We start from the raw sequence: 15,366 nt of genomic DNA, 5'->3' as shown, positions 1-15,366 counted from the left end.
CATTGGATCACAGTCAGAAGTTATTAAAAAAAAAACTCTCAATAGTGACTGATAGTGATATTCAAGTAGAAGTGTTGTATTAATCTCATTAATGTGGTGTAGCTTGAAGCTAATTGTAAGCTCTCCGCTACCGGATTATATTTCATTATGTATTTTATAAATCACTTAAGCTTGTAAGAAACTGTTTAATTTTCCAAAAAGATATTTAATTGTAGTAATATAATGTACCACATGCTGAGAGGGATGTGGGTGGAATGTAATGCAAGAGTAAAGTAAAGCCACAACTTACATAACAGTGTTCAGACAATCTTTTTTCCTGATAAAATCAATATAATGCAATATTTCTATCTGCTGAAAGTAAGCTTTTCTGTATTCTAAGTTTGCCTGCTGCACTGGGGACATCACATGCATGTGCAAGTCGAGAAAATTATGAAAAATAAATCTAGGAATTATATAAATGCAGGATTTTATATCAGTGAGGTTAATGCATCAAAAGTAACTAACTACGGTAAGCTGTATTATGATTGGTAACTGTAATATTATTACTGAAATCTTATTAGTTACACTATACTAGTTATACTAACCAGTGACTGGCCAGCACTAGTGACTGACAGTGCTCTGAATCCAAAAGTCACAGACCACAATCAACAGCATATAAAAACAAAATAATCTTTAGAGTAATTTTAAGAACAAATGTGGAAAAAATAAATAAATCAAATGAAAATTCATGTCATCTTAAATTCCAGTGCACCATTAGCTGTCGGCAGGGACCTGTCGAACACCAGATCCCCTGTTTCATTGGTGCAAAGACATAAGGTTAGTGGTGATATTTATTTTGTTCAACATTTGCAGCTGCTTTTGATCACTTAATTAGAAGCACCACAAATTAAAGTTGTTGTGTTCTAGAAGTTGATTTTAAAATGCGAAGTATTAAAATAAAGCCATGTTAACACTTTTATTAATACAACACTATAATGAGTGTTGCACATGCTGTTTTTAGTGTTATTTTCTTTAGCACTGCTTATGATGACATACAGGCTTATGCTCTGATTAAACAGTGATGTAAATTTAAACAAGTGTAAATGTTTGATTTTTTGGCCTGTTTGATAACTGATATATTTTAGGCTAGGTCCACCCACATTGTAATTCCTGGCTATGAAAGTGCACTGAATATTCCTGCAAATATTTTGTGTATCATGTAAAATTTATCACACATAACTGCAAAGCCCTCAGAATTAATATAAAAGCATGCACCTTGAATATCAATGAATGCACACTGCAGAAATCGTTCAAATTAAAAATTAATGTTTGCAGTTAACATGCAAGGAAAGCACACTCATAAAATTAGCTTTCACTAGTGCAATCTTAATGATTATCAAATCATTTCTGACACGTTTTATCACATACAGTACTTGGCAAAACATTTTTACACCTCCAGTAACAAACTCCAGTTTCCCTCAATTTTGTTCACTCTGTCATTTGAAACAAAAGGAAAAAATCAATAAGAATTAAGGATTTGCCTTGAAACATTTTTATTTACACTGAGCCATATACAGTTCAGCAGAGATTCAGAAGTGGATTCATACGTGAGAGAAAAGGTTTGAAAATGACACATTCCTTTGAAGCTTAAGAAAGACAGTGTTATTGATGATCATGTTTGAACAGCACTCAGCTGCATTTGCTCAGAGATGATAAAAGGTCTGAACTATACAAGGGTTCAAGGACAGCTTAGTAAACTCTTTCTCTCCTCCTGGCTTTTTTTTTCTTTCTTTTTCTGAAGGTCCGCAAAGTTCATTAAATATGTTTTTCATTTCTCCCCAGCACAAGAGAACAAACTCAGTCTCAGAAAGCGGGTAATAGTCCTAAAACTCAGCGTTTGGAAACACTGCTTCTATGGAGAGCTTGGTTTGTTTGAGATGTTTGGGATTTCCATGCAATAGAATCAACTATAATAATCTCATAACACATAAGCAGTCAGGAGTTTGGACATACATTTCTTATGATAACTATTATCAACAGTTTACGATCATGGATCCTTTTCACATTTTCTGTGCTCTCAGCAAAAGACATCATCATAGCTGGCTCATACAGTGATGTGACACAGAGTATAGTCTTACGATAATAACAATTGTAGAAAGGTGAAAAGGGTCCACAATGATGTCATCAAAAAAATTGAAATAGTGTAAAACTATTAAAAAAGTCCAATAATCTGAGCAGAGTACTGGTAATTATGTATTGATGAATGAACACAGACACTTGCTCATGCTGTAGTAAAATAGTAAAGTAGTAAAGTAAATAATTACATTTAAACAAACAAGCAAACTAATATTTTAATGAAAAATAAATATTTCCTTAAAATTGCATGATAAAAACAACATCTTGAAGGTTTTGAATTCGTGAGAATCCTGGAAAAAAAAAATGTGTCCAGAATTTTGATGCTCATGTTTTATCAATGCAATGCTATTTCATATCAGCACTGTCTGATATTTGAAAGTCCACTTTGCAGATGTCTAGATGCATTCAAAAGTTCAGACGAGTGCCAGTGGCTTTCTCCTCATTGGTCACGTCACATCCCGATCTCCATCTGCACCACAGACACGCCGGCCGGAGCCTCCGCCACCTTCTTCCCCCGGTGCACCAGCTTGGCCAGGTTCCGGATGGACGGAGTGGCTCTAAACAACAGCTTCTTGAGTCCGGTCCGGTACTCCTGACGGATCAGACAGTACAGCACCGGGTTCAGGCAGCTGTTGGTGTGCGCCAGGCACACAGTGATGGGGAACGCGTAGGCCTGCGCGTTGTAAAACGCGTTACTGAATGGCACCAGGTCAAATTTGATGAGCACCCCCCAAAGGGTCAGCGCCTGGTTGGGGAGCCAGCACAGAAAGAACGACAGAACCACGATGGTGACCGATCTGGTGACTTTGGAACGGCGATTGTGCCGCCCTCTCTCGCTTTCCGAGCCGGGGATTCCACTGACGCGCCGCCGCAGAACGAAGCGCAGCAGGAGGAGGTAACAAACGCAGATGATAACCAGCGGAATCACGAAGCCCAGAAGTACCTTTTGGGTTTGATAGAGACCCAGAAGCAGCTGCGGGTCCCAGTTACCGGAATCCGAGAAGCGGACGAGGCACAGCTCGTCGTCGGACACCTGCGCCGTGGTTGAGTAAACCGCGTGAGGGATGGTGGCCACCACGGACACGATCCAGATTCCCAAACTGGCCCACTTGACCTCAGCCGAGGCCGTTTTGGGACACTGCATCCGTAGGGATGAGGACAGGGAGCAGTAGCGCGCTACGCTCATGGCAGTTAAGAAGAACACGCTCGCGTACATGTTCATGGTGGTGACCGAGCTGATAATCTTGCACATCACCTTTCCAAACGGCCATCTGAAGTCCAAAGCGGTGTCCACGGCCCAGAACGGAAGAGTCAGGACGAACTGCAGGTCCGTCACGGCTAAACTCATGACGAAGCAGTTGATGGACGACTGCTTGAGTCTGTGGCGCGAATGGAGCAGGTAAAGCGCCAGCAGGTTCCCGACGAGCCCCAGCGCGCACACGACCAGGTAGACGAGCGCGATCACGACGCGCATGGCCATGCTCGAGCTGTCGCCGTAGAGCTCCTCCGCGGACTCTTTGGAGAGCAGCTGCAGCCAGCAGCGGAGCGACAGGTTGTGGAGAGCGACCCGGTTCGACAGCGCATCACCCTCGTCCAGTGCCGGACCGCATGTCGCTAAACTCGGTGCCAACGCGCTGCTGTTCCCCTGCATGGCACGGCTTTACGCACCCATACAATTTCAATTAGATTCCATGCGCTACACAAATGTTTTCCTTGAAGTCACCCTTCAGGTGCAGCCTGCGATCCTTAAGCGCGTAAACTCTTTATTCCCAGACTTAAAAACGGAATCTTGGGTGCGTGAATCTGTGCCACTCCTCTCTCCTCTGACTCTCCGCACCTGAATGAGCTCGTGGAGCATCACCGGGCTTTATATAGGACACACTACTGCTGTCACATGGGGAAGTTTTTACTTGCAATTGAAAAAAAATATAATACATTTTGTGTATTTTAAATTCTTAATACATAAAGACTTTTAGATAAAAACACCTTCTAAATTAATAAATGTAGTATTACATGTTTTGTAGTATTAAGTGAAATATTTATAGTATTTATTTACTGTTTAGATGCTGAAAAATGATATTTGTAAGATTTCTGTAAAATGCATGCATTTTACTCTTATCAAGTGTTTAATATTTTTAAATAATCTTCTTGAAACATAACAACATATCTTATTTAGGTCAGCTTGTGTTTCATAATTGGTTTTCTTTCTTTCTTTTTTCCTGGTTACAGTGATGGGGGAAATGTTCAGTAGTTTTTTTTTTTTTTTTTTTGCCAAGACTTTGACATATCTATAACTTTTAAAAAATAATTTCACCCTATCTATTTTCTATTTTGTGCATGAAAGGAACAGACTGATATGTAAGTCGTTATTTGTAGAAAATAATCTAGAATGCAATTACGTTTTTCCCAATAAAAGTATTTATTTAAAATAAGGGTGACACTCTATTTATTAATAGATATTTTTGTACAATTGTGATATCACAGTTTCCCCCACCAAAACAGTGTTTTTTTATGGAGGATGCTGTCATGAATTGGCTTTTTTTTAATTGCTGTGAAGATAAATTGATTACCATTTAAAATAATATACTTAAGACAACAAGTTTATTAGAGAAAAGAATCTAATGGTAATAAAAGCAAACTAATATGATTTCCATCTTTAAATAACTTGAAGTTTAAAACATTTTCTTCCTCAGAGAAAGTTTTTTTTTTTTTTTTAATGCATGATTTCTGTTGAGTTGCATGTAAAAATGGGTCAGTATTCAGACTTCACATGGCGTTAAAGAGAGAGATCAGAGCAGGCACTGATTCTCGCACATTCAGCTGTTCTTTCCGTTATCCTTCTCAACTCGGCTCTTTGATGAATGGTCTGTGATCCAGAACACGCTACTCGCCCAGGGCTCTGAGAGACAGTGGTTGATCACGTTAGAGATGGAAGGTCAGTCGATTTTTCCTCAAGACGAGTTCATTCTAGGACAACTGGCTTCCAGTGCACAGATTCTGAGATACTCAGTCGGGGATTGTCTTCTCGAACATTTAGTCCAGATAAACACTAACTGATGTGCATGCCAACTAGTCAAGATATATTGAACTGGATAATTATTACTTTTCACAATTTATGTTAGTAATCAATGGGCATTTTTATAATATATTTTATTATTATGAAATTTTGAAGGAGAAACATGTGGTGCACAAATGAGCCCAAACCTCCTAGATTTAGATTAGTTAGTTTTTTAAAAAAAATTGCATCTCTTGCTCTCCAATGGATGCCCTGCAGTGAATGGGTGCCGTCAGAATGAGAGTCCAAACAGCTGATAGAAACATCACAATAATCCACAAGTAATCCACATCCCTCTTTTTAAGTACAAAGCTGTGTTTGTAAAAAAACAAATCCATCATTAAAAGTTTTTTTATTTTTTATAATTATTATAATTTACTTTAAACTGTCATTAATACTAATCCATAATGTTGCTTTCTTCAGTAAACAAAAAATAATAATCTTGGCTGAATCAGGAGAGAAATATGCACAGATCAAACACGTTTACAAGTGAAAACTGTCCAAAATCAGTATTTGGACTTGGATTTTGATGTGAAAGGACAATGGGGATGGAGTTGTATTCTAGCTGAAAGTATGCTAGACCTATATTTGCATTGGTGTTTTAAATTCCTGAAAGACTTGTGCATGTTTTTAGACTAGGAGCTTCTATTTGGAGAGAAGCATAATAAATGTATAAGCTTTTCGAATGAATCTCAAGGAAACATCCACACAACACCCACACGTGTGACACCTGAGGTCATTTATTTACAACTGGACATGTCATTCAACTCAGAGTATTATCTAAAAAATACAAAGCAATAGGAAATAAATACATTCAGTTGAATTCGGTCAAGGTTTTACCATAATGTTAAACACTCTTGAAACCTTTATCTTGAAAAATACAGTTGCATTTACTGTTTACCAATTGATCAGCAATATTCAAAAAACTCAATGCTTCAATCATGCAGTGTGTAATGTAAGAAATAAACCCATCACGAAGTAGAACAAAAAGCCCAAAGGAGGGCTGTGCAGTGAGGAAGCCAAGCTGCTCATTGTGTCCAAGGTTGTGCTGTGTTTCCAGGAGCTGCAGACCGTGCGCTAGTGGAGGCCTGTGGTGCAGTTTTGATGCAAAAGTGTGTGAAACAGGTAATTGTTATTCCTCACCACCTCTCCATATCCTTTAAAGTGGACTGACATCAGTAACTGCACCTGAAACTGGTGCATGTTGGAGCGAAAGGTGCTTTTTAATGAATGGAAAGCTGCACATGCTCTTGAACACTCATGATGCTCTGATGAACGCTGAGGTCTCGAGATGTGCAATACTCAGCGGGTCCAATTAGACACATATTTGATGGTCAGGCAACGGCTGCCTGGAGGTTCATGGAGGTGCAAGTACCTGCTTGAACAAACTACCACACTCACTGCTCATATATGCACAGCCATTCTAGAGTTCACATTTCCTGCATGTTGTATGCAATACTAAAGTTGTTTAGCATTCAGGAACCGTGAGTCAAAATGCTCCAGGGAGCTCTGTGCAGTAGAAAATTGCAAACAAAAACTATAAATATTAGGACAAAGATTTGCTGGTTATGTGCTCACATTAATGTATGCCTGGTTTTAATGCCCAGTTATATGTTGGGACATTGCGCTCAAATGAGATGAGTTCTGTGCATCAATCGGAGTTGATCAAGCAGTTGAAGCAAAGCAGATCTTGGCACAGCGATCCGCACATCTCTTGGCAGGACTGTCTGCTTTTGATGCAATGTACCGTGTTAGGCCAATTCCCACTGATTAATCTGTTCCCCTACAGCAGCGTTTAAAACACAGGCCAACATTTGACTTTGGTGTAAATTTGTGAATGCACATGCTCACTCACTGATGCATATTAAAACACTTCCTCAAGCTAGTGGAACTGAATCTGATTTAGTTGGGTTTACACAATTTAAACACTTAATCCACTTGGAAATAAAGTCACAGAATAGCTAACCTCTGCCAGGTTAGTTGCAACAAATCTTTATAACAATTTATTTAGTTTTTAAACTCTGTGAAATATGTACATTTTTTTTTACACATTTTAAACTCTTTTTATTGTTTTCTATACATTTTTTTTTTTTGCATAGCCTGCTGCATCATTATTTAAATGATTTATTTTTCCACTGTAGTCTGTTATTGTGATATAATGTGTTCAGATGAATACACAACATTTTACACTATTTTACATTATTTTTGTGCTTTCCGTACAACTATTTGCATAGGCTGATTTATTTGTCCATTTCAGTCTGTTATTGTGTTTTAATCTATTCAGACAAACCTGCAATATTTAACACTATTTTTAATATATGCATCATTATTTGCATTATTTATCTTTCTGTTCCTGTCTATTTTTGCAGTACAATCTGTTAAGATTGATGCAATGTATGCATGAGGATGAAGTAGTCACTAGATTTGCCAAAGCTAAACCAGCATTAAATCTTTGTACAATACTTTTTTTTTTTTTTTTTCGTTATTCACAAGTAAACTTAAGTGTCTAAAGTATATATTATCGGACCAGTTTACACTGTTTTATACTATGTGTGTGTGTGTGTGTGTGTGTGTGTGTGTGTGTGTGTGTGTGTGTGTGTGTGTACTTGTCTACCTATCCAACAGGGGACCATGGTGTCGTTACACACTCACCAACAGGGGACCTCAGAGCTAAGAGGGGACATTTTTCAGGTCCCCTGTTAGACATGTCTTAAATCATGCTAAAATCAACTAAAAAAGCCCCTGGTGAAGTTTTTTTAATTTTGACCAAGTGGGGACCTGGACGTGTGTGTGTGTTTAAACTCATTCTCAGCAGCGCCCCTGTAGGCCGGGGCAGGAACTGTAAGGGCAAATTCACACACGTCGTTCACACTCCTCTATTGTCTGAATGCCTGCTGTTCCAGAGAGACTCTGGGGCTCTGAGAGGAGATTGAACACAAACCAGTCTTTTAAACTCCTAAACTCTTCTAAACTCTTAAAACATTCATATTCTCGAACATCCAGGAGGACCACATTACAGTGAGGCAAAATAGTGTCTGAATTATTAGCATTATTATTTCACTCTAATGCTAAAAAAAGTTTATTTTTATATTTTTTACCCCAAAATGTTTTAACAGTGTATGTTGAATGTCAAGAACTGGTATTTTACTGTTATCATCAACATTGCCATAGCATGCACAGATATTGAGAATGTGAAATATTGTTAAATGTAAGGTCAGCCGATCAGGCGTCACACTTCACCATCTAACAGGGGACCAGTGTGCTTATTTTTTTTAATGCAACAATCAATATATAATTTTGAAAAACTGACATATTATAACCAAAAATTCCTCATAAAGTAGACTACCAGTAAATTTGATAAAAATTATTCTGCCAATAGACCTGACCATTTTTTGCTTAAGTGCTATCTGATATTATCAAGATGAATTTGTTCTGACAGTTTAACTCTGAGTTCTTGTCATCTTTTATTACCATTATCTAAACTATAGCAAATAAACTGTGATAGCGTTTTTAATGTTCAAGGTGTCTGAATAAATGTAGTTTTTATTGTATACATACACAATATACGTATATGTACTTATAATACTGACACATTGAGAAGTGTTTTTATAGTTAGTTTGTAGGTACTTAGTTTCTTTATTTTTCAAATAATAATAATAGTAATAAAAAGTAGTAATATAATTAGAGTCAGCCAGCTGTCAACAGTTCAAGGGCAGAGGTAATGCCTCTTATAATTAACTATGTATATATATATATATATATATATATATATATTTGACATTTATTTGACATTTTCTTGGCTTAACCCCAGTACACTTCTCAACGTATGAATGCAACCAAAACCCATTCGTGAGAAGGTCCTATCAGTGATGATAATTTGATCAGACAGATAGATAGATAGATAGATAGATAGATAGATAGATAGATAGATAGATAGATAGATAGATAGATAGATGGATGGATGGATGGATGGATGGATGGATGGATGGATGGATGGATGGATGGATGGATAGAACAGATAGATGGAATAGTGCTAATGTTGATCTGAACACTTAGGTCCCCTGTTAAATGGTAAACTGCGACATCTCTTTGGTTGCTTTGACATTTCTTGAAGATTTCATGTTGACTTTGAAAATATTCACTTGGCTAAATTTCTAAGTCAATGTTACAATCAACATATATTGTAACATTATATTAGCATCCTTGCCATAGCATTCAGAGATGGTGAGAATGTGAATTATTGTTAAATGTAAGGTCAGTCGATCAGGCGTCACACTTCACCATCTAACAGGGGACCAGTGTGCTTTACTCTAGAGAAATCACCACTACATGCACAGATCTGTTGCCGTGTATGTTTAGTATGTACAGTTTAGTCTGTGTAGAAATGACCATGCAGTAGTGAACAAAATGGTGACCTAAACATGGAAATATTGAAATGAACTGATTTTGTTCAAGTGAAAAAAATTATTGAACATCATTGAACCAAATTTACACTTCAGTTTTCACCAACAAAACTTTTGACATTGTATGGGTAAAAACCAGCAGAAAGAGCTCTTTAAGGTAACAATTGCAGGTCAGTACGTTTAATAGTAAAGAGTGCATGTGTTAGATAAAATGAGTTTGGTCCCCAGTTAGATGGTGATGTGCGACACATGTCTGGCTGATTTGCCCTTTCTCGAATAACAAACACACTTTAAAGATTCTGGAGCTTAAAACTCAACAGTTCTATTACTGACGAATACTGTTCAATTTAAAGGGTTTATCGTGGACTACGGTGTTTATAGTTTTTATTCGTTTAATACGCAAATTTTACATTATTTCGAGTATAATGAAACACAACTTTTTTTCTGTCAAAAACAATTGTGTTTGACATGAGTAGCATATTTTACTAACTATTCAGCAGATGTTGTAAAAAATGCTTGAAAAAATCTTACATTTCATCTTAAAATCTTAAATTTAAGTAAGTAAAAAAGTTTGTAAGTAAAAGTTCTTAATGTCAGTTTACAGTTAACCCTTGACGTCAGTTTTTAGTTTGTCCATTTAGTGCAGTTTTTCCATGTGCAGGGTATTTCACTGGTTTCATTGAGATACCTTTGCATCAACAGACGCTGTGGACAGGGACATTTATTACGTCAGTTTTGATGTCTTTTATCTCAAACTCAAATTCAGCTGTATTTTATGATGACTGTGTTTATGGAGTGGAATTATTTTCAGCAATTAATACCTCAATGTTGAAACTTTTCACAGAAACTTATTGTATGACTTCAGAAGACTTTGAATACAACACAAATAGTTTTTAATACTTTTATAATCTTTCTTGGACTAAATGTCCATGAGTATGTGTACCCCAATATATTATTTCATCAGGAAATAACATTTGCCCATAGATTCTGCATATTGATGCTAAAGGTTTCTCATTCAAAGCCATGGAGCACCTGCATGTGGAGAAACAGTGTTTTCTGTCAGTATGTGACCGGTTGAGAAAGCTTGTAGAGTTTAAGCAGTGTGGAAATACACACAGAAGAGATTTAGTTAGAATGACTTTGGTCCCCAGTTAGATGGTGAATTGTGATGCCTATTTGGCTGATTTTGCCATGAGAAGCCTACTAAGTTTAATTCTATTAAGCCTTTTTTTTTACATTATTTCTGAATGTAATAATGACATATGAGTTACACATATTATCTGTCTTTATACACAATTTTGACAATAATGTATATTAGTATATTACTTATATTACTAAAAATTACTTAAATTACTTTTGATTGTTCACTAGTAGTATTAATATGGTTATTTTTTTTTTTACCCTAAAATCTTTTTACAGTGTTTGTTGAATGGGTATTTTAGTGTTATGATCAACATTGGCGTTGCATGCAAAGATAGAGAGAATGGTACAGTAAATGTAAGGTCAACCAGCATCACACTTGACCATCTAACAGGGGACCAGTGTGCTTTAGTTTAGTCACATCACTTCAACATTGTAAAAACTGATAAGTTGTGAATACTCCAATTTTTTTGTGGACACCAATTATCTAAAAAAAAAAAAAAAAAAAAAGAATATTTAAGCAACTAAATATTTTTTATTTAATTATACATTATAATAATTACATGAATTAATTTAGTCAAGTCAAGCTAAAAAGCTTTTTTTTTTTTTCTTAATGTTTAAGTGCAGTGTACTTAAAACTGTTTATCATACATAATGTTTTTCATTTAGCAATTATTTTGGTACTTTATAAATTACAAATACTAACTAAAAAAAGAAGCAAAAACTAAAAAAAATATTCAGCCTTTTTTAAACCGCACGATCAGTGTATTTCTGAATGTGAAACACTGGAAGATCATCTCATCACAGCTGCAGTGTTGCAGGACATTTCATTGTCCATGATAACACAATCAGCAGGAGAGGGGCTTGTGTCAGTCATGTCTCGCTCAATTCATCCTGGAATAAGCACAGAGAGGAAAACTTTATCGTCAGAGACTAAAGTAGACATTAATATGTAATGCCAACAGAGTGGGGGGAACTTTAACATCAGAACCCAGAAGAGTAATTCACCATGGGATCGTTCTAGAGCTGGGCGATATGGCCTAAAAAACAAACAAACAAAAAACTAATTTTTTCACAAAAAAATCTGATTTACCATTTTAATTGATTTTCCCCCTACTTAAAATCAATATTCAGATGACAAAGAAGTAGTTCCAAAGCAGTTAAAATGTCATTCTTTATAATTTAACAGTCAAATTTAAAACTGAGACAAGATTATTTATTTATATATATATATATATATATATATATATATATATATATATATATATATATATATATATATATATATATATATAAAAAGGCAGAATTACCTTAAAGCTGGAAAGACCTTATTGTTTTTATACTAGCCCATCATGCATCTAACCATCCACTCAGCGTTCAGAGCTGTTCAGATTAAACTGCAGCTCCGCAGTGAAACAGTGTCATGGACGGAGGACAGAGCAAGTGGAAATATATTTTCTAGGCTATATTTTCCATCTTGTAATGCCACAGGTTTAGGTTATTTATTGATTGATTTAAATATAAAATATTTGTAATAGAGCAGACACTGTCTAACCATGTCTACACCGAACGTGAGAGTTGTGCCGTGCCCCGCTGAGCTAAAAGTGTGTCTATACCTGATGACATCACACTATAGTGTCACATCATCTGAACATAGAGTCAGTATATTTGATCATAAACAGAACGAGCATCATTTCACTGATGGGGATCGTGTCACATCCAGTGTAGACAACATCAGACACAAATATTGAAGCAGTTATGTTCATTTTTGAAAAACTATGTTTTTAATAAATAGCTAAATAAGCAAAAAATAATAAAAACAAGCAAGCAAGCGCAAGTTTGGGGGTTTGATTCCCCGGGAACACATGATATGTAAAGATTGATAGCCTGAAAAGTCCTGTAAGTCGCTTTGGATAAAAGCGTCTGCTAAATGCATAAATTTAATTTTTAATTTAATTTTAATTTAAATAAGAAAGTTTTAGGCTGTGAGTGTGTGCAGTTTACACTGTAGAAAATAAATAGAAGCATCGTCAAGTTATGTTTACCACAGGCATTATTTTATTCATAAATTGAAAAACTCCATTAAAAAAAACATATGAAAATCTCAAAGCAACGCACAGCTCTGACGTCATAATTCCACCACTCTTATTTCAGATCTATTATGGCAGTTAATTCTTACATTTTATGTCCTAAAGAACATTTATTCTCACACATGTACACTGGGAAAGCATGAAGAGCTCCTTTCATGTTGACATCATGTAAAAAAAAAAAACTATAATAATAAAAAAAACTGTGATGGAGGCAGTTAGTGTTTGTGATTTGCCCTCACATGAAGATCAGACGTTTAGAATGTCATGAATGTCTGTGAAATCCTGCAGGTCTCTGATATGGTGAAACCTAAAAAACCACAAAAACGTAAAGTGTGAAAAGAGACAATGGAAAAGAAAAAGCCAAGTCTGTGTCCTGTTATGTTCGGACACTTCACACAACTTGAAGTTACAGTACCTGAAGTGTTGAGGCTCACTCTGTTATATTCAGCATCCAGCTCAGCCTGCAGTTTAAGAAAGATTTGTAAAGGTTTACTACAAGTTTGTACATTTATTTTGTAATTTTTATATATTACAATATTCATGTCTGTGTGTAAGCTTAAACCAAATTTGGGATTAGTACTCTTAGAAGCTAGTTGTTTAAAAACAGACCAAAAAACAAACAAACACATGTTTATCAGGATATTTCCCCAAAAAAAGCACTGTATGGCTAGGATGAGCGTAGAAGCATTTGACACCAAATGATCTCAACAATCGACTTGCTCATAATGCTTTTGAGAAACGCAGTCCTAAACATCACAGTTAACATCAGTGACATTCAAATCGTTTAGTGATGAAATGCCAGCTAACGTTAAGATTAGTGCCCTTCTTTGACGTTAACATCATACTGTTAGCAGTGATGCTAAAATAGAATCCAAATCAATGCGCATTCAAAAGCACTTGGGCGCTGTGTAAAAACAGCATTTCCCAAAAATAAAGACATCCCTTTATCGTGATATTCAATAAGACATTTTCACAATTGTTTTGATGTACTTACAAGTTGTTCCATAAGTTTGCTCCAGTCGCTTGTGATTACCCGCCGTGTTGAATGGATTCTTCTGAACGTCGATTAAAACAACAACGTGATGTCACGGAGTAAACTTAAAATTAATTATTTAAATAGAAAAGTCTAGCATGTACAGTTTAGTCTGTGTAGAAATGACCATGCAAGAGTGAACAAAATGGAGACCTAAACATTGAAACATATATATATATATATATATATATATATATATATATATATATATATATATATATATATATATATATATATATATATATATTTATATATTTATATATGTATATATGTATATATGTATATATATGTATATATATATATATATATATATATATATATATGTATATATATATATATATATATATATATATATATATATATATATATATATATATATATATATATATATATATATATATCAGTATCTACAATGTGTATGATGGTCTTTCCTGGCTAGTGCAGTATAAAAAAGTAAAATAAAATCTGATTATTTTTCAAGCTACATAATCTTAAATCAGATCAATCTGAATCAAAGTGACTTGTTTTAAAGAATCCCCACACCCCCAGTTCCCCCAGCAGCGTCTGGTAAACTGATTGTCTCCTCTCTTCATATGCTAATAACACTAATGCCTCCACATTATCACCTGGCCTCTCACAGCGAGCAGGTATAGGGACATACAAGCAAAGCCCAGAAAAGAAAGCAGGTCCATTTAAGTGTATTTTATAAATGAAATGATACAAATAGTATTTAATTATACCATATATTAATTTATTATTATTCAATTTAGGTTGAAACTCAACATTTTAACAAAGAAGCTGTTTATATTTTAGGCATTGTATATTATTTTATTTTTAAATTCTAGATAAATAAAATAAGATCATAGCAGTAAGTCCGGGGAATACTTTTATTAAGTCAGGCATTTGTTGAACACACTGCTGGGTACTTTTACAGGTACTTAAAAAAAAATACAGGAGACCTTCTTTCCCAAAACATGCACCAATCCGGCATCAGGCTTATGGTCTGTGGTCTCTCAAACACTGGATAATATCAGTAAAAAATATATATATCATTTCCCTTAGGGCTTAAATGAACCTCATCATTTAAATATAGCTCAGGTTTGTCAAACACTGTGTGTGGATGATGGACAGTGCTCCATTAACACAGAGAACAAACTTGGCCATCACATTGTTCACAAACTTCCTGACTTTGTCCACCTTTCCTCCAGTGGTGCCTCTGGTCGATTGAAGAAAGCATAATCTTCATTTGTTCAGTTCTTTCTTTAAGACACTGTTGGAAGAAAGGAAGGAGGTCACCCCAACACATGCCTCCTCTGTCAAACACTGGACCTGGGAGGACACACTGAGATTGGTGCCCATGGTTTCCCTTGCTCGCTTTCCACCAACGTCGAATGTAGCTGTCCCTACAATCCAGATTCTGCATGCAGCTGATAGAAAATATACAATACAAATTATTAATTATGGCTCAAATCTTTGGAGGTTCCATAATTGCTGAAAAATGTGTTTATAGGATGTTTATTTTATTGTTAC

At 35.6% G+C, this 15,366-nt stretch overlaps 1 protein-coding gene across 1 annotated transcript; it reads right to left on the bottom strand.

Moving 5' to 3' along the window:
• Positions 1–1,515: 1,515 nt before the first annotated feature.
• Positions 1,516–4,132, bottom strand: rxfp3.2a (relaxin family peptide receptor 3.2a). The gene has a single exon (XM_052610678.1). It carries the CDS (start codon positions 3,764–3,766, stop codon positions 2,567–2,569), a length of 1,200 nt encoding a protein of 399 aa, XP_052466638.1. The 5' UTR covers positions 3,767–4,132; the 3' UTR covers positions 1,516–2,566.
• Between the last annotated feature and the right edge of the window lie 11,234 nt (positions 4,133–15,366).

This window comes from Carassius gibelio, chromosome A2 (genome assembly GCF_023724105.1).
Source record: "Carassius gibelio isolate Cgi1373 ecotype wild population from Czech Republic chromosome A2, carGib1.2-hapl.c, whole genome shotgun sequence".
NCBI classification, from domain to species: Eukaryota; Metazoa; Chordata; class Actinopteri; order Cypriniformes; family Cyprinidae; genus Carassius; species Carassius gibelio.
This window is presented reverse-complemented; position numbering and strand designations above follow the sequence as displayed.